The sequence below is a fragment of the Eptesicus fuscus genome, chromosome 22, assembly GCF_027574615.1.
Source record: "Eptesicus fuscus isolate TK198812 chromosome 22, DD_ASM_mEF_20220401, whole genome shotgun sequence".
In the NCBI taxonomy this organism is placed as follows: domain Eukaryota; kingdom Metazoa; phylum Chordata; class Mammalia; order Chiroptera; family Vespertilionidae; genus Eptesicus; species Eptesicus fuscus.
Window position 1 is genome coordinate 31,721,933 of NC_072494.1, and position 19,161 is coordinate 31,741,093.

At 49.8% G+C, this 19,161-nt stretch overlaps 1 protein-coding gene across 1 annotated transcript in view; it reads left to right on the top strand.

Moving 5' to 3' along the window:
• Positions 1-13,185: 13,185 nt before the first annotated feature.
• Positions 13,186-19,161, top strand: part of LAMB3 (laminin subunit beta 3) — a 35,426-nt gene continuing 29,450 nt past the window's right edge. Inside the window, exons 1-3 of the mRNA XM_008146014.3 lie at positions 13,186-13,301; positions 14,598-14,662; positions 15,454-15,608. Of these exons, the coding sequence (XP_008144236.2) occupies positions 14,635-14,662; positions 15,454-15,608 (183 nt within the window). The 5' untranslated portion in view covers positions 13,186-13,301; positions 14,598-14,634. The remainder of the gene's footprint in view (positions 13,302-14,597; positions 14,663-15,453; positions 15,609-19,161) is intronic.

Consider the following 19,161-nt stretch of genomic DNA (forward strand, 5'->3'; position numbering starts at 1 on the left):
ACAAAATTGTCCTTGCCCCAAAGTAGCTCATATTCTAGTTGAGGACACAGACATTAAATAAGTTGTTACATTATACCAGGATATGCACAATAATGGAAATATTAGTATATACCCGGTATACAAAGACTAGAGTGAGAAATATATTGATTCCAATTCAGGAAGGAGGTAGTCAAAGAAGGCCCAAGAGTGGATGATGACTGAGCAGCTTAGGGTATTAAAGGATGGATAGTGCCCACCAGGGAACTCTGGGGTAGAGTGGGGGACAGGGTTGGGAGGTTGGAATGAGAAAGGACTTCATATGAAAATGGGAGGATGCATGAGAAAGCATCGCATGGTCCAGGAGAAGTGAGGCAAGATTGGTGTTAGAGCATAAAGGATGGGTTTCGGGAAATGGAGGAAATGAATCAATGGTAGGCAGGAGCCAAATATTGAACAATTGCATAAATGATCAACTGCATATGCCATACCTAGCAACTGCTGACCATTCCCTTTGTCTAGAAACACCGTCTCCTTGGCTCCCAGGATGTCATAGTCTCCTAGTTTCCCTCCTGCCCTATTCTGGACACTCCTCAGTTCTTTTTCTCACTTTTGCTTTTTATACGACTTAAAAATGTCAGCATTTGTCAGGACCCAGTACTGGGGCCTTTTTTCTTACTCTACACTCTCCTTTAGATGATTTAGGTTTCTCCCAAAGCTCCCATTACTGCCTCCATGCAGATGACATACAAACCTGAGCTCTCGCCCTGTCTCCCCTGTCTGTGCTGCATCTCCACTTGGATATCTTGCAGGTGTCAAGCTTACCATGTCTAAAGCCAAATTCAACATTTCTACCCCTTAAACTTGCACCACCATCTATTTTACTTTAGGCTTCATTGTCTACCTAGTAAGTAGCTCAGGCACTAAGCCCGGGAATCATCCTTTATTCGTCTCCCCCTCTGTCACCTCTCATGTAAACAATCACCAAGATTGTCATTCAGCCTCTTAAGTATCTCTTGATTTTATTTCCTTTCTACACCAGTAAGGAACTGAATTAGTCTGCAACTACATCAGCTTGAAGGAAGACCCCAAGATCCAGATGAGGATGCAACTCACCAGATAACTTGATTTATTAGCTTCATGAGATCCCGAGTCACTGTGCCAGACATCTGACTACAGAAGTGTGAGTTAATGAATGCATTTTGTTCTATTAAGTTTGTGGTGATTTGCTATGTAGCAACTGAGAACTAATACAAGCTGCATGCTATGAGCTCTTGCTGGGTTGACAGGAGAAAGCCCATTCAAACTTGACCAAACCCCAGCTGGTTTGGCTCAGTGGATAGAGCGTTGGCCTATGGACCAAAGGGTCCTGGGTTCGATTACGGTCAAGGGCACGTACCTTGGTTGCAGGCTCCTCCCTGGCCCAGGCCCTGGTTAGGGCTTGTGCAGGAGGCAACCAATCAGTGTGTTTCTCTCACATTGATGTTTCTCTCTGACTTTCCCTCTCTCTTCCACTCTCGCTAAAAATCAATGGAAAAATGTCCTTGGATGAGGATTAACCAAACAATAACAACAAACTTGACAAAGCCTAGGAAGACTAACCAGGATGGGAAGAACCTGGCTTTGATTCTGTGGTCCATCGTCACCTTGTACTCTCTTGACCTTCTCTGTTTCTTTTCTTTTTACCCAGCAAGACTTAACCATGGTTGGAGTCAGTCAGCTATCTGCTCTATGTCAATCTATACCCAAGTAGTTTATTATTGCTGGAGTAAATTACCCATTCAGGCTGACTGTATTTTCTGTGAATTTAAGACCACAAATCTCAAAAGGGCAATCTGTTATAATTTATTGTGTTACTCAAGTCACTTATCTTTATTACTCTCTAAAAAGATTTTTCCACAGACACCTCATGACCTGGTGGAATAGAAAGAATCAGACAGGAACTACTTAATTTTCCAACCACCAAATCTATCTGCTCTACTTTCTGTCACATTACCAAGGAGGAAGCATCCCTGATTCTTTTTATAAAGAACTGCCCCTCCATCTAATCCAGACGCATCTAATTAAGGTTTTGGGAGTCCATGAAAAACTCAGGTTGCTTTAGGCTACCAGTAAGAAAATCTAATTCAAAATGATTCAATAATAAGAAAAATATATAATTTTACTAAGCGGGGATTTCAGGATCAATTCATTCGGTAGTGTAACATTTTCAAGAACCCGGGTTCTTTCCGTCTTTACAATCTTATATCCCCAGCATGGAGACTTATTATAGTCTTCCCATGTTGGTTCCAAGAGAGTTGCCACAGTGCCAGGCATTTCATTCAATATGACAACATCCAGTGAAAGGAGAGAGGATGTTCTTTCTCGTTCATTGCCAAAGAAAGCTTGCCTAGAATCCTCCCAGAGACTTCCTTTCATGGCCAGAACTGGGATGAATGCCCATCCCTAAGACTACTTGAAGGAAAGGATTACCATCATGAGCTTAGACCAGCAGTCTCGAAGGTTGTCCTTGGGAACAGCGGCAGCAATATCATCTGAGAACTTGGGAGAAATGCAGATTCTTGAGCTCCTGCCCAAACCTATTGAATTATGCATTGCAGGACAGGCTATCTTTGTTGTAAAGAATCCTCAAAGTAATTCTGGTACATCCTAAAGTTTGAGAACCACACGTTTAAGCTAATCTCTGAGCTGGAGAAAGGACAACTGCCCCGAAAACTTGAAAAATACTGGGGATCTTTAGCAGGAAGGAAGGAGGGTATGGATTTTGGGTAGGGAGTGAGCTTCCTGCCATATCTCTCCTTTCATTACAGTATTCTGTTAGCAGACAAACATACTCTAATATATATTTTTAAAAAAATATCTTTTTACTGATTTCAGAAAGGGAGAAGGAGAGAGAGATAGAAACATCAATGATGAGAGAGAATCATTGATCCGCTGCCTCCTGCATGCCCCCTACTGGGGATTAAGCCTGAAACTCGGGCATGTGCCCTTGACCAGAATTGAATCCAGGACCCTTCAGTTTGCAGGCTGATGCTCTATCCACTGAGCCAAACCGCCTAGGGCCGTGGTCGGCAAACTGCGGCTCACGAGCCACATGCGGCTCTTTGGCCCCTTGAGTGTGGCTCTTCCACAAAATACCACGGCCTGGGCGAGTCTATTTTGAAGAAGTGGCGTTAGAAGAAGTTTAAGTTTAAAAAAATTTGGCTCTCAAAAGAAATTTCAATCGTTGTACTGTTGATATTTGGCTCTGTTGACTAATGAGTTTGCTGACCACTGGCCTAGAGCATACTCTAATTCTGAAAAAGTCTAGTCCACAACCCCAAATCACTATCCAGCTGTTGCATGGTTCTTTGCTCCTCTTCATAACTAAATCTATTTTTCAGTTGTCTACAATCACTGCAACAGTTTCTTCATCAACCATTCACTCTTTTACCCATTGCCATATGGTTTCCATTCACACCCCCCCCCCCCTCCCAAATCTAATAGGCTGCAGGCTGTTTATTGAATGAAGTGACTTTTCACATCCAACAGATAGAACCATTTCTTCCTTTTCATTTTTACTTATTGCTTTAGGGACACTGCACTCTACTATTTTTCACCCTACCAGATTAGTTCCTTCTCTCTAGGTCTCCTTTGTTACACCTTACCCTCTTTCAATCAGTGGCTCTCAGCCTTGAATGCACATTAGAAACATTGGGGAGCTTTTTAAATTTCTGAAAACCAGGTAACACTAAGAGCAGTGAAATCAGAAGTCCCACTAAGCAGGATGCATACATCAGTAATACTTATTTTATTATTATTATTATTATTTTAAAAATCCTCACCCGAGAATATTTTTCCATTGATTTTTAGAGAGAGCGGCAGAGAGAAGGAAAGACAGAGAGAAATATCGATGTGAGAGAAACACATTGATTGGTTGCCTCCTGCAGGAGCCCTGACCAGGGCCCGGGCCAGGGAGGGGCCTGCAACTGAGGTATGTGCCCTTGACCAGAATCGAACCTGGAACCCTTCGATCCACAGGCTGACGCTTCATGCACGAAGCCAGACTGGCTAGGGCAATATTTCAAAGTCTAAAGGTGATTCTAATATGCAGCCAAGTTTGAGAATCACTGCTCTTAATGTTGGGGCACCCCAGGGTCCTGCCATGATCCCTCCCCTCTGCCTACATTATTTCCCTAGGTCAGTGGTTCTCAGCCCTGCTCCATTTCAGTCATCCTGGGAACTTTTATAAATGAATGTTTTATAAATTCATCTTGGGAGTTCCCCAAGATGAATCGACTCTGAATTCCTGGGGTGATTCTCATGTGTAGCCAGAATGGTGAACCACTTCCTAGATGATTTCCTGCAGTTCCATGGTGTGAGGCTCAGTGCTGTCCTATAGAAATCTCAGCAATGATGAAAATGTTATATATCTGCATTGTCCAATATTGAATACTTGAAATGTGGCTTAAGTGACTGATAAACTGAATGGACAATTAAATTAATTTTAATTAATCTAAATTTAAATTAAATGACCCCATAAGTGTGGCTAGTGGCTACCGTATTAGACAGCACAGCTCCATACAATAATGACTCTGCAGTTTGTTTCTTTCTCATGAGCTTCGGGTTTACATATTAAGCTGTCTAATAGGTAGCTTTTCTTAGATAGCTAATGGGTTGTCTTTAACTTAATACACACAAAAAGAAATTCTTTAATTTTTTTCCTTTACAAAAATTCTTGTTCCTTTCTTAGTCTTATCCCTCTTGGTAAATGGCATCACTTTCCATCCAATTCCTAAAGTCCCAAACATGGAAACCATCTTTTATCCCATTAAAAAAAATTTCTCACCCAAGGACATGCTTAGAGAGAGGAAGGGAGAGAAAGAGAAACATTGATCGGTTGCTTTCTATACATGCCCCAACTGGTATTTGCCCTAACCGGGAATCTAACCGGCAACCTCTCGGTGCCAGGACAATGCTCAACCAACTGAGCTACTCCAACCAGAATTAGTCCCTTCTTTTCTTCACCTTTCTCAGCCAATTTTTCAGAAAGTCCTGTTGGTTCTACTTCCAAATACATAACTTGACTTTATCCACTTCTCTCCATTTCCACTGCATCCAACCGGGGCCAATCTGCCATCATTGCTCACATAGAATGGTCAAAGCTAAAAGCCATTGCATCCCTAATGCTTTCTAATGTATGGATTAATTTCTTAATCTTATGAACAACTCTATCCAGTGGATAAACTATTATTCCTGGTTTTCAGATGGGAAAACTGAGGAATAGAAAGCTTAAGTAATGGCTCTTAATTAAATTAATTTTAATTTAGTAGTGTCTCAGATCACACTACTAGTCAATGGTTGTGTGATCTGTTAGGTTTTCCCTTGCCCTAAGGATCCATACTAATAAATCAATATCTATTTATTGAGCACTTACTATGTGCAAACACTGGGTTATGCACTTAATTAGGGGATAAAAAGAGTGAGCAAGAGTTGTCCTTGTTGTCAAAGAGTTTGTAATCCAGGTTTGGGGACAAATCACAAAATAAAAGTTGCAAAACTTTTTTGTCAAGCTGAGACAGAAGGGATTCACACAGCAGAAAGAACTGATGGCTAATTGAATGGTATCAGTAAGTTCTGCTGCTGGTATTTGGGAAGAATTGACAGAGAACAGCAGAGTAGCCATCACTGGCCCAGGAACCTGAAGCAAGTCTTGGATTTAGGACTTAGCCAAGGACACCGAGGTGGAGTGGGCAGCGCAGACAGAGCCAGATGGCTCAAGCCCAAGTGTGGTCAAGGGAACGGCATAGCTGGATCAGAGCACTTGAGTGAAGGAGGCTGTGTGTTAGGGCCAGAAATGCAGCTTTTCTCAGCAGGACCCTGGGTGCCTGGCTGTGGACTCTGGACTTTAATCTGGAGATGATGGAGTGTGTACAGGTCAAAGTGCATTCCGAATCCAACTTAGCAAATGGAGCAGCAGGCCAAAACTAACAAGACAACACATCATAGGTAAAAGTGCAAGGGATTTGAGTGTTTCTACATGTGTGCCTGTGTGTAAGTGTGCATGTGCATGTCCGCCTTAAGAATAGCCCCAAGTCAAGAAGGGGCAACCTGTTTTAACAGTATTTGACTTGAAAAGACAGAGGTGTTAATGCATCTATAAGCTCAGTATGGATCTGTGGTGTGCTCTGGCTGGCAAAAGCCTCCTGTCATCAGTTCACAGCAGCAGGAACAGAGTCTCCAGAACAAAAGTCCTCTTGGCTACTATTTTCTTCCCTCAAGTCCACAAAAAAGACTGCTTCAGCCTGGCTGGTGTGGCTCAGTGGTTGAGCTTAGACCTATGAACCAGGAGGTTACGGTTTGATTCCCAGCCAGGGCACATACCCAGGGTTGTCAGCTTCATCCCCAGTAGGGGGCGTGCAGGAGGCAGCCGATCAATGATTCTCTCTCATCATTGATGTTTCTATCTCTCTTTCCCTTCCTCTCTGAAATCAATAAAAACATAATAATAATAATAATAATAATAATAATAATAATAGGACTGCTTTACTAAGATGGCTAACGTTCATACAGGAGTTTCCCGAGTTCTTGCCTATGGGGGAGTTCTGTTCTTATGTGATGTTTCCATCCAGGTTTTTCTTGGTCTCAGAGCCAGCTTCACTTTCTCAGATCATTATGCACCTTTACGCAGAGCTTACTGAGCCATTTGGGGTGATGCTTTTAAGACTCCTCTGGGAGAAAAAAGTATCAGTGATCAACCAAGTGACTGAGCATTCGTCTGGGACTGAAGGGTGTCCTGGGACACGGAACTTGCAGAGCTTAAACGAGGAGAGTCCTGGCAAACTAGAATGGTTGGTCAACAAACCGGAATTGTCTCCTTGAAGATTTGCTCTGACCCCGCAGTGGTTTTTCCCTTAGAAACTGGAGTGGCATGTATGCCTCATAGATATTTACCCTCTGGGTGCAACTTGCAGAGATCTCATTGTCTCTGTTTCCAAAGTTTTCCAGAAGGGCAAACTTGTGATGTTTCAGGTTTTGCAAACTAAACTCTCCACTGTGGCCCCAGGAAAAGAAAGCGCCCTCTCTCTGTAGCCCTCACACTTGCCGGACAACTGCCCCAAGCTAAGTAACCAACAGTGCTGTCCAGAAGGGCTTTGCCTCTTATCTTAAGCAGGTGTGGACTCTGGTTTTACTAACACCTGAAGCCATAAAACTATGTCACTCTTATGCTTGAAGCCATTCACTCCTCTGTCCTCTGTAAACAACCCTTACCCCCACCTTCTGTCCTCCCCTGTTCAGAAAGGCCAGAAGCATGGCCCTTCTTGGGGAGCTCAGTTTGCCCCCTGAGTGCCCCGTTTTTCCTTCTGGTCCAGGTCACGGCTCCTGGGAGCATGCAGCCCTTATGGGACAGAGTGGAATGCACACAGCACAGATTCTCAGGTTGGGACCTGGGGCCGCCTGAGGGGAGTTAGAGAGGAGCAGCCCTGCCACTCACTGCCCCGTGAGTGAGCTGTAAAACGTCTGCATGGGAGTGATATTTGCTTTTTGTTGAACAACGGGAAAGGCTGCTGATCATGGCCCCAAACACCTTTGTGTGGCGCACACACGTGGGGACAGGCCCCATTATAGAGCAACACCTGGCCAGGCACTTGGCTGAGAGGTTTACACGCATTGTTTCCTTTCATCTCTACAAGGACCCATGAGGTAGCTTGTTAACTGTTCCCAATAGAGGCAACTTGCTTTGCTGCTCCACCGTCAGACGGTCAGAGCTGGTGAGTGCAAAACCAGACTTGAAGCTTCACCTCTCTCATGGTAAAGTCCAGGCTTTTAACTGCTGTTCTAAACCACCAGTCCCTGAGAACAGCATCCTAGAGCTGGAGGGGCTTTAGGGCAGCTTGGCAAACATTGAATGTCCTGCCCCTCTGCAGGCCAATTCACTCCCCGTGTGGGGCCTGGCCTGCAGATATGGTCTTACAGCTTCTGAGGGGTGGCCTGGGTTGAGAACCAGGAAAACCCAACACCTTTATTTATGAATCATGAGGCTGAGGTCCGGAGAGGGGCTTGCCTAAAGTCATGCTTCTATGGAGCAGCAGAGTTGAAGCTAGGTCTCGGATTTAAGAGAGGTTCAAGTTCAAGCACAGACCCCATGTGGCCACAGGCGTTGCAGGGACATGCTGATGAAAGGTCACAATGATGGACTTAGAACCTAATTCCCAGAGGGCACAGGCTACACAGTAGAGGTGGTTGGGAGTGGAGGAGGGGGCGTGGCCATGAGCTGGCCTGTCTGCCAGAGGAAGGTAGGGCAGTGACAGTAGTAGAAATGCCAAGATACTCCTCCCTCTTCTCTGGGAAGTCAGCCAGCCATGAGCCAGTATTTGACTCCACCAAGTTGCAGGCTGCCCCTGGCTGTACCCCTCGGGAGGGAGGGTGTAGGACATTTTGGGGGTACCCTGGGAGATAGAACAGAAGGAGCTGAGGCCCCCCCCCCCGCCAGGTGACTCAAGGGCCTGACCTCAGGGGAGGGGATCTCCCTTCCTGGGGTGAGGAGGAAGTTGTGTTATCCGTCATCACGCCCTTTGTGTGAGCTCATCAGCTCACCGCGATGTTTGTCTGGTCACCTTCTTGTCTTCTCGCTCCTTCTAGGGTGCTGTTGTCCTCACTCACAGTGGCTTCCTGTTGGTATGAGGGGAAACCCTGATGGTATGGACCAGAGTCTCTGGGACAAGGGATCTGGGGGCCAGCACCTTCTCCAGCTGAGCTCACCCAAGAGGGGCCGTCAGTATGGAAAACAAACAACATGTGGTATCTGTTCTAGATGTTTCTGCAGTGTCTCCCCAGGCGCCCTCAGTCAACATCAGTGCTCCAAGAGCTGGATCAAGGACTCGAAGAGACATTTTTAGATCGTCTTGGTTAGGTTCGGGAAACGTGAAGTTCAGAGTCTGGACTCTGGTCAAGGATTCCCAAGGGTGGAGTCAGAGAGTTCAGGTGTAATTACAAGTAAGGGTCTGGGACCACTTACTAGGTGGGACCAAGCTATTGAAAATGTGCCTCATTTTCTCCTTCTGTAAAGGGAGGAGAATTGAGTGTCAACCTCCAAAGAAATGTAGTGGGTGTTAACTGAGTTAATAGATATAATGCCTGGCATTCTGTGAGCACCCGGCTAAATGTTAGCTGTAGTTAATTTAGGCTGACTGCCTGATTTCTCCCAGACCTCAGGCCCAGGCCAAGGTGCGCTGTTGTCCGTTGGGCAGACATTCAGGTTGGGGAGGTGAGAGTGGGGGTAGAGAGAAGGGTCTGGAATAGAATCCCCCCATGACAGGCAGCCCAGGCTCTTCCTGTGCTTACTGCTGGCCTCTGCCCGAGGCTGGTGCCTGCCTGCTCAGTAACACAGCAGACCCACTCTCTCTGGTTCCTGGGGAGGCACACAGAAGAGTGACTGATTGTCTGGGCTCTTGAGCGGTTGTGCTGGAGTGAGGGCCACGCCAGCTTGAGTCACGTGGCGAATCTCAGCACCACTCCTGGAGCCCACCCTGTCCCACAGACAAGGACTCAGCCATGACTCACTGTATGCAGGTGAGGCCTGCGCCTTAGTCACCTGGCGCCCCTTCCTGCAACACCTGAGCATCAGCATGCACAGCCTGGATCAGGCTCTCTTATCCTTCCTAACCTCTTTTCTCCTTTTCCTCCTCCTTTCCTCCTTTCCTCGCTCCTTATCCTTTGACATCTCATTGATCAGATCTTGACTGATCTCGTTAGCAACTTGGACGGTTTAAGTCCGACAGATGGATAATGGAGACAGTAGCTCCCAATGCCACTCCTCTCCCTGTCAGAGACACTGCCAGGAACGCTGATGAGCAGGCAGAGGAGGAGCCTGCCTACATTAGCATGGGGGCAGTTCTGTCATCTGAAGGAAGCTGCCTCAAAAGATGACCCCTGACCCCCGCAGCTGACTGATGTATGAATTACTACTATTAGCTATTCATTCTAGTGATCAAAAGCCCAGACTGTGCCCTCTGAGAGTTAACTATACTTACAAGGGCATGGAGACTCATTAACCACATCAATGATTTACTCTTCATCGTGAATCCATTCATTCTACATATATCGAACACCTAATATGTGCCAGGAGTTATTTCTAGGCAGTTGAAAAATAGTAGTAAACAACATGGACAAAAATCTCTGCCTTCTTGGACACCACATTGTGATAGAGGTAGACAGAAAATAAGCATGATAGATAGGTAAGTTATAGAGTTAGTTAGAAGGAGGTAAGTGTTCAAAATAAAACCCCACAAAACCCCAACCCCAAATCCCAACCTACCAATAATGTAGGGTAGGTGGGCTTGGGAGTACTGGGGTGGGGGACAGGGATGGGGCAGGGAGCTTGGCTGTCATTTTATTTTATTATTTTTCAATGACAGTTGACATTTAATATTGTATTAGTTTCAGGTGGTTAGACATTTATATACCTTACAAAGTGATCCCCCCGGTTAGTCCTGTACCCACCTGACTTAGTGGTCATTTTAAAGAGAGTCATCAGAGTCGGCCTCCTTGAGGAGTTACTGTTTGAACAAAGAGTTAAGAGTGGGGGGAGAGTTAGCTTTGCAGACACGGGAGGAAGAGTGGTCCAGATGGAGAGAGCAGCTGGAACAACACCCTCAGACGAAGTAGCTGGTTCATTCAGAAGCACAACAAGGAGGCCATGTGGCTGGAATGGAAGGAGAAAGGGGAGAGCAGCAGTCATGTAGAAGAGTGATGGTGCAGGGGGGAGTCATATCTTATGGGGTCTCTTTAAGGGCTTTGGCTTTAACCTTGATTGCATTGGGGAGCTGGTACAGGGCTCTGAGCAGGGGAGGCCGTGACCTGGTGTTTTGGGGCTGGACTCCAGACCGGTTAGGAGGCCACTGGAGAAGTCTGGGAAGAGAGGCTCAGCTGGGAGGGTAGCCGTGGTCCTAGTTGCCTTTGGAATGGGGGCCAGCAGAATTGCCTGATGGGTTGATGTGGGGACGAGGGAGTCAGGAGTCAGGGATGACTTGGCAGCCACTTTCCTGAGGGGTAAGTTTACATGAGCCAAGGCTCAGTGGGCACTGAGTGCTGAGGGCTCCAGGGCAGCACAGTGGGAGGCAGGGAGAGAGCGGAGGGGAGGCTGCAGTGTTGGAGCCACGCCCCTGCCTCCCCTGTAGCCCTGGCTGGGTCCCAGCCCAGCCTCTGGCTCTGTTTTAGGCTTCTTGTGTCTGAACAAATTGGGTTCTGAAGTTCAAAGCCTGGGCCTGGGGCCCAGCAGTCCTGGGGGCACTAGATCTACCGGAGCAGGGCTCAGTGTCCCTAAGGAGTGCGGCTGGCTGGGCTGCTCTTGGGCACTGCAGAAATAACGTCCTGTTCCCTGTTCCCTGTTCCCTGTTCCGGACTTGGCAGGAGCGCGTGGGAGGCCCAAGCAGAACAATTGCCATTTCCCTCCTGCAAAGCCGAGCCGCTCCCTGGACTTGCCCCAGCCTGTGATGTCTGAGCCACTAAAGGCTTGTTTGCCTGGCTCCAGCCTCATAACAGGGGAGTCGGAGGGGATTGAAAGGTGAGGCCCACCACCCGCCCGGCCCAGCTCAGCTGAGCATCTGGGTTGCCACCCGGCTCTTCTGCTGAGCTAACAGTTAATGAGCGGCTGTCACGTTCTCCTTCCTGGTGGTGGGCAGAGGCCAGGCAGCTCCGGGAGTGGGGAGCTTCCTGGAAGCCTTGCGTTTAGGGAATTGGAGGAGTAGAGAGAAAGGAGCCAGGCAGGTGGCCTCAAAACCCGGGGTGTCAGCACCTCTGGGAACCCCATGAGGGCCTCTGTGTTTTGTCGGGCCCACGAAGGGAGGCTGCTTGTACTGACTCGGGGTTTTGGGCCGAGCCAGATTTCACTGGAATGCTTATATGGGTCAAGATGCTAATGTTTATTGGAATGTCCATTATGGATCTAAGCAACTTACTACCCATTGGCTAATGATTCCTCCTGCCCACCTAGATTTCTTGGGCTGAATTAGAAACTGAGGATTAAAGTGCCCAGCTCAACCCACGAAATGCTGCGATTTCTCCTAAAGTGTTCCCAAACCGATTTCTTGGACTGAACCCTCCATTGTAGAGAGAACTTCCTGCTCAGGAGAGACTGACCGGCCAGGATTCCAAGTGAAGAGTCTCCTTTAAATAGAAACTTGGAGGCAATACTGTTCCCGAACAATGCCAGTGCAGGCTCTCAGGGCCAAGCTGTGCGCCGGTGACCTTCCAGATGTCTCTAAAGCCCTCTGACGCTAACCTGGGGGAAGGAAGGGTGTTCTCTTGATCTGGCCTGCTATGCCATTTACAGTGGCTCGGCCCCCGTGGCCCTGAGCCAGGAGCCGGCCCAGGGTCCCACAAAGGAAGCTGTGTTCCCCAGCCTGGCGGGGGGCCAGGGCTAGTCTTCAGCCTTGCCCTCCACCACTTGTGGTCAGGCCTGTTTTCTGGCCCTCCAGGCTGGCATTCCTGCCCAGCAGGGAGAGGCCAGGAGACCAGCCCTCCTCCTAAGCTGGGGGCAGTGACTCACAGGTAGTTACCTGCCCTAGGGCTCCCTGCCAGCCCAGGGAGGGAGCCGGAGGGGAGGCATTTAGAGTTTAGTCCTGCTTATGCCTCTTAAGCTTCCTCGGGTGGGTTGGGCCTTGACCCCTTCCTGATGAGCTGGAGCCTTTTAAGGCTCTCCCGAATTCCCCAAAAAGCAGGGATTTTCCACCGTTTCTGTTTTCTGTGGGGAAGGGGAGGAGCTGGTGCTTTCCGGGGCCCTGGGTGTTAGGGTCTCCTCACCTCCCAGCCCGGGCCAGGTCTGGGCTGTAACACCCTGCCTCCAAGCCCTGATCTTGCGTCCTCTGCTTGATCTCCTGTCCAGGTGGTCTAGGACACGAGAGGAAGCTGACCCCTCCGATCCTCGAGAAATGCCAAGCACAGCGCCTGCCTCAGATGCCAGCGCCCTTCCTGCCCCCCGAATCCTGGTCTGGAGTGACCCTGAATACTTGCCTGGTGCTTTCAGTTTGCAATGCTCCCCTCCACCCCCCAAGGCACCCACAGGCAGGCTGGTACTGCCAGGCTTGCTGCGAGGCCTCCGGGACCGACCCACTTGCCCAGTCCTGTCCTGGGGCTGTGGGGCTGTGGGGCTGCAGTGACGGCAGATGGGCGTGCCAGCTGCCAGATTCCTGAGGCCCGCCCAGCAGTGGGCTACGCCCAGCTTGGGAGTCTCCAGAGGTGAGGCCGTTGTTTAAAAACTGGGAGCCAGGAGCAGAGACCCCCACATTCAAGGGGTGCTCTCAGAGAGGCGATCTGGAGAAAGGACAGTGGCAGCAAGGAGCCAGGTATGTTTCCTGCCCTCGCCTGCACGGTGGGGGCGGGCGGGGAGGAGGGCTCTGCTCTGGGCCTCTGGGGCCTGGCTGCAGGGCCCCGTTCTTTCTCTTCCTGCCGCCTCACCTGAAGGAGCCACCTGCAAAGGCTCCATTGAATGTCTGCCTCTGTTTGAATTGCCTTTTCACATCTGATAAGCAGAAAGCAAGTTCAGATCGGGGGCTGGGCACAAAGGGGAGCGGGAAGGGTGGGCTGGCGGGGCCAGGGCTCTTCTGAGGCCGCTCCCAATGCCTTGTTCTGGGAGTGAGGGGCAGAGACAGCTCTGGATCTAAACCAGAAGATGAGTCTTCCTCTTGGGGCCGTGATTAGCTGTATGACCTCAGGTCACCTGTCTCCCCCCTGGGCCCCTGATGCTTCTGGGAACTGATTGGAAGGAAGGAGTCCAAAGCATTAGGATGTGTAATTTAAAGATGCCAGGAGAGCCCCAGTTCCCTCTCTGGCCCTGCCTTGCCAACCTCCCTCCCGCAGCCAACGGAGCGAGGGCTGACAGGCGCAGAGTGAGCATCCAGGCCCAGGCAGAGGCGGGTGCTGCATGAGCTGAGCAGGCCTGCCTGCCTCTCGGACCCTTCCAGCATCCATCCCCGGCCTCCTTCAGTCCCCGCTCTGTGGCCTCCAACCCTACCCTTCCCGCACAGCCCTGGCCCATCATAGAGACATTTTGGATTGCTTCCGGTTTAGGTAAAATCCTCTAGGCCTCCCCATCACATGCCAGCTAACTGTCTAGGCTAGAGTTGTGGCCTCCACAGCCTTACCCTCGAGGTGGCCCTCAGTGGTATGAAGGCCATGCCAATGGAAGGGACAGGGGTCCCTCCAGACTTTCAGCCAATTTGACCCACTCGCCTTTGGACCTGTGGGCTGGGCTGGGCTCTGAGAAAGGCCGTCCTCTTTCTTGGGCAGCAACAAGGCCTCACATCTCTCTGCAAAGGGCCCAGCCGTTTATTGCTCCCCATGTTGTCCTTATGACTATCTGGGGCAGGGCCTCTCATTGCAGAGGAGGAAGCTGGAGTCTGGGAGGGGATGGCATTCCACCAGGGCACCCCATGAGTCATATGCCAGCTGGGACAGTAGTCTAGGGCTCTGGCATTTTCCAAGCTTTTGGCTCCAAATGTACCTGCTGCTCAGAGGTGTCCTAGTTGGTCAAGACCCTAGGTAAAGACTTCTGAAAAAACCTGAGCCCAGAAACAGAAAAGGGGCTAGTGTGCCCCAGCAGTTTGCATGGCTTTTACCCAGGCTGCTTTGCTCTGTCTCAGGTGAGGTCCTCTCTGGGGATCACCCCATTGGCTGAAGATGAGGTCAGTCCTTCTCCTGTGTTTCGGTAAGTATCCCTTCCCATCCTGCTGGGATCTGTCATATCCCACAGCAGGGTGGTGGCAGCTATGGGTAGAAGGACAGTTAACCAAAATGTGAGCATAACCTGCCACCCTTTAGTCCTAGGGTTTGGAGCACTTGTCTATTGGGGACACCCATGAGGTTTCTCTGCTCCTTCAGGCCTTCGGGAAGATGACTTGCTGTCTCTCTTGAGGTGTCTTCCTAGTCCCACCCGGGGGTGGTTTCTGCTCCCCAACTTCCCTGCACGGTCTCTTTCCCACCCTCTCACTCCCAGGCTGGCTCCAGTCCCATCATGGTTCAAGTTCTCGATTTTTCATTGAATTGGAGCGAGGCACTCACAAAATGTGGGTCAGCTTTGCAGATAAGGGGGCAGCAAGAATGCAGGTACCTCCCAGTGCCCCACAAGTGGCCAGCAGCCAGCCCTCCTCTGGGCTGTTGACAGAGGCCACGCTGCCAGCGAGGAGAGATGTGGACTGTGTCCTGGTGGCCAAGCGTGTGTCTGAAGCTTGACTTGAAAGCTACATGTCAGGGTTATCCATGGATGTTGGTTGCCAGTTTTCCTTCCTTTTTTCTTTTTTAAGTTGGGGCTACAGAACATGAAATCAGCTTTTTTGCCTAATAGCCCCAGGATTATAATAATTACCTTCACCAGCGAGTGTGAGCAGGAGAGAAGGAGAGGGTGTAGTCTTGTCGATGTCTGCTTCCCTGAGGGACGCGGGGGTGGCCGTCTAGACCCACTGCTCTTCAGGCTGAACCCCAGCACCCCTGTGATTTCAGTCTTGCCCAGCTTCCTGTGTACCCAGCAAGCCTGCTCCCGTGGGGCCTGCTATCCTCCTGTTGGGGACCTGCTCATTGGGAGGACCCGCCATCTCCGAGCTTCCTCCACCTGTGGACTGACCAGGCCTGAGACCTACTGCACGCAGTATGGCGAGGTAGGCCCGAGCTCCATGGCCTCCAGCGCTGGAGGAAGGAGAGATGGGTGGGGTGGGGAGCCTGCCATTGTTCACTGAATATTTACAGTGTACTTGGTGTAGGCCCAGCCCCATGCACTATGGGGAGTGGAGGTGTGCAAGGAAGTATAAGGCTGGGCAAGAGGAAAGGTGCTCAGAAGTAGCTGAATAGCTCTTTTCTCTCTTCTGCTCCATACAATCGGAGCATGGGCAGGACGGTTATTTCTCAGCCCCTGGGCATGGGCGGGGCAGTCATTTAAGTCTTGGGGCTAGGCGATCAGATAAGTAGAGATGCTTTATATGTAGGGTCTGCTGTGCCATGTTTGGTGGACAAAGTCAAAGCCTGCGGAGCACAGAGGCTGAGATGTGGGCGCTGGCTTGTGTCTTGCCAGGGCGTGAACTGAGTGGCACCACGGTCACTCTATTGCCAGCATCTCTCTGGCCAGCGTTGGGGGGGTGGCTGTGGACAGAGCTAGCAGGAGAATATATGGTTGTAGGCTGGAGCTGACCTCTTATGCTTTGTAGTTATCACGCATGAAGATCCAGCTTCCTTACCTCTCAGCCTCCTTGGTCCAAACGCTTTGTTCCCCGAGGCAGAGGGGGAAGCATTCAAACTGTTGTTAAGGGGCATAGATCAGTGAAATAAATGAGGAAGTGATGTGAGGTTAGCAAGGAGGTGCAGGGGCTCAGTGGATAAGTGAGAAAACGAGCTGAGCGAATCCAGGAGCGCCAACGCTTCAAGCTATGCCAGTTAACATCGCCTGTAAGGTAACGGATTTGTTCAAAGAGCCGTTGTGAGTTTTCTTCTCGATTTTTCTTCTATATTGCCTCTGGAGCTTTTTTTTTTGTAGGAACTTCAAAAAGGACGGGGCCCTTCTTTGCTTTCGTGTTCACGAAGGTTGAAATCACTCAGTGTTTTTTTGTTTCCCAGCAGTTTATCTCATTGGACCATTTTTTCTGCTTTCAAAATACAGGTTTGGGTGAAGGAGTGGGTGAGGGCGTGGTTTCCTTTGAGTCTCTGCAGCCTTTGAGGGGAGGGGGGAAGAGAGAGACAGAGAGAGCAAGGGAGTGAGACAGATTGATTGCCAGGAAGGAGACTTGTGTTATCAGTGGTTTCCTCTTTCCAGAATGTTCTTGTCCTCAGGACCATGGCGATGTATCTGATACTGCATCTGGGCCTCACTGCTCTTCTAGTCCCCAGTGTTCTTTTGGCAACTTTAAATCACAGATGGTATTGAGTTGTCCTTTGAATGTGCTGAGCAGAGATGGCTGTGGTTTCTGCATCTCACCCACTTGGAAATGGGAAAACCGTCTGACAGTGTTGGGTAAGATGGCCAGCTTCAGGCGAGGCCTCCCTGTGGGCCCAGATTACTCCACAAGCATCCGGTGACCTGGCGGTACTGAGCTTTCTGGGCAATAGAACGATTGTAGCTGTCCCTTCTCACACACTCTCAAAATCCTGTGCCACTGAGCCACGCCTAGAAATTTCAGGGAGACCTCTGCCTCCCTTCCTTGGGCTGACCCACCTCTGGGAGAGGAAGCAAGGAGAGATCGGAGGCCGCAGTGCTGGGCCGTCCCCTCCGCCCCAGGCCTGTCTGGACAGCCTCTCTCCCTCTGGCTCACCTTCTGAGTCCCGTGGATGCCCCAGGAAGCCAACTGCTTTCCCTGCTTTTAAGTAGCCCCTCGAGAGCGAAACAGGGTGCTTGCAAAAGAGAAGTCTAGACTTACAACCCTGGGGATCGCTAAATCTCAGCTGTTTTGTAGCTATGACTGTCGAGAAGCATTGGCCCTTTTTCTCAAAGGGTAGTAGATCCATGGGCCCTCTTGGAAAGAGTAGCGGGCAGGGCATCTTGAGTGCAGGGTGCAACCCCAGGTCTGCCACTCACCTGTGATGTGATCAGATGCTACCCCTCTCCAAGTCTCAATTTTCTCTTCCGAGAATGAGTGTCAGATGAAATGGTCTTCAGGGCCGCTCCTTGCCCCAGCCCTCTTTGGGAATGAGCTAACTTCTAACCAGCTTCTCTCCCACCCGCTCTCTGTCTTGTCTGATTTTGCCTCCCCTCTCCCTTCCCTGCCTAATCTTCCAGAGGCCACGGGTTGCCAGTGGTGAACCCACACACTGAAGGCACGGACACTCCCTTCCTACGATGTACCCCAAGTCCTCACCGGGTGCAGAGGTAGCTGGGTGATGAAAATTAGAAATCCCCCTGCTGAGTTCCAATTTCAGTTCTTAAGTTTATTTTATTAGTAGATATTATAGCAGCTATAATTTATTAAGCACATGCTATTCATTCCAGGCATCATACTAAGCGGCTTATCTAAATTATCTCAATTAATTTCTCACAATACTCCTTGAGGTGGCTCTTGTTATCCCCATGAGGTCCTGGGAGGGTGTGTGCTGGGACCCCAAACTTCTGATGGAAACACATCGGGGTTGAGTTTTCTGAGCAGCCCCAGCTGAAAAGAGGGTGGCATGATACAGAGATGCATTGCTAGTGCCTCTCCTCTTCCCCATCCCCTGTCCCCTCTCTACCAGCCCCCCCTCCCATATACACACCTTCCTTAAGTCAAAGCCTCTGGTTAGTGCCTCTGTCCTATTTCCATCCAGGGGTGACATTGTGGAGCCCTGAGCTCAGTACAAGATCACCCAGCACCCGCTGCCTGCCCACTGCCCTGGCACGGATGCAAGTGCCATGGGGATTTATGACCTTGGACATTTCTGCAGTGCTCACTCCCCACCCCCCAGCCGCATGGGGACTCAGTGGAATAGGCGTTGCAGAAGCTGGTGGGACCCCTTCCAGTTCCAAAATTGTCTGTCCCAGTTCTAAATATCAGAGCGTGTCTCTTTTTGTGTGGGCCATGTTAGCCTGTTGGCATGCTACCTCTGCCCAATCTTATCTCAGTGGCTAAATCCTACTGGCTTCGGAGGCTAGCTTTGGTGGGTTTGGGGTCCATATTGCAACCCTCCCGATGGACATAGAACTTGGCCGGCTTTGCCTGTGGCACTCCTCCCCACTCACTTCCAGGCTGCCTATCTTGACTACCCATTAGCTGCCTGGGCTGGGCCCTGGGCAGTTTTTTACCTAAATGGCCTGAGGCTGCAGTACCATCCTGTCCCCTTGTTCTCCTTCTTCCAGCTTCTAGATAACCTCTGGGTAACCTCACTGCACCATTGTCCCCGGAAGCTCAAGCATGAATGAAAAGGTCTGTGACCATCCCTAGTCTTGGTTCTCTTCTGTGCTTTCCCGGAGCCTCAGTTCCTCATTTGAAAAAATGAGAGTAAGGACAGTGTCCACTTCAGTAAGTTGTTGTGAGGACTGTATAAAAGAATGAGCCACCTGGCCACTGGCGTGGTGTCTGGAAGATGCTAAATGTCTCATCCCGTTTCCCACCCACCTCTGGGACCCGTGTCTACACGTAGAGACCACCCCGTCTGTGAATCACACTCGTGAGCATTTCTTCCCTGATCAGGATAGATATTCGCATGTTTGTTGAAATGAACCCATCCTTGGGCCATCCACTCTCTGCCGCCAAG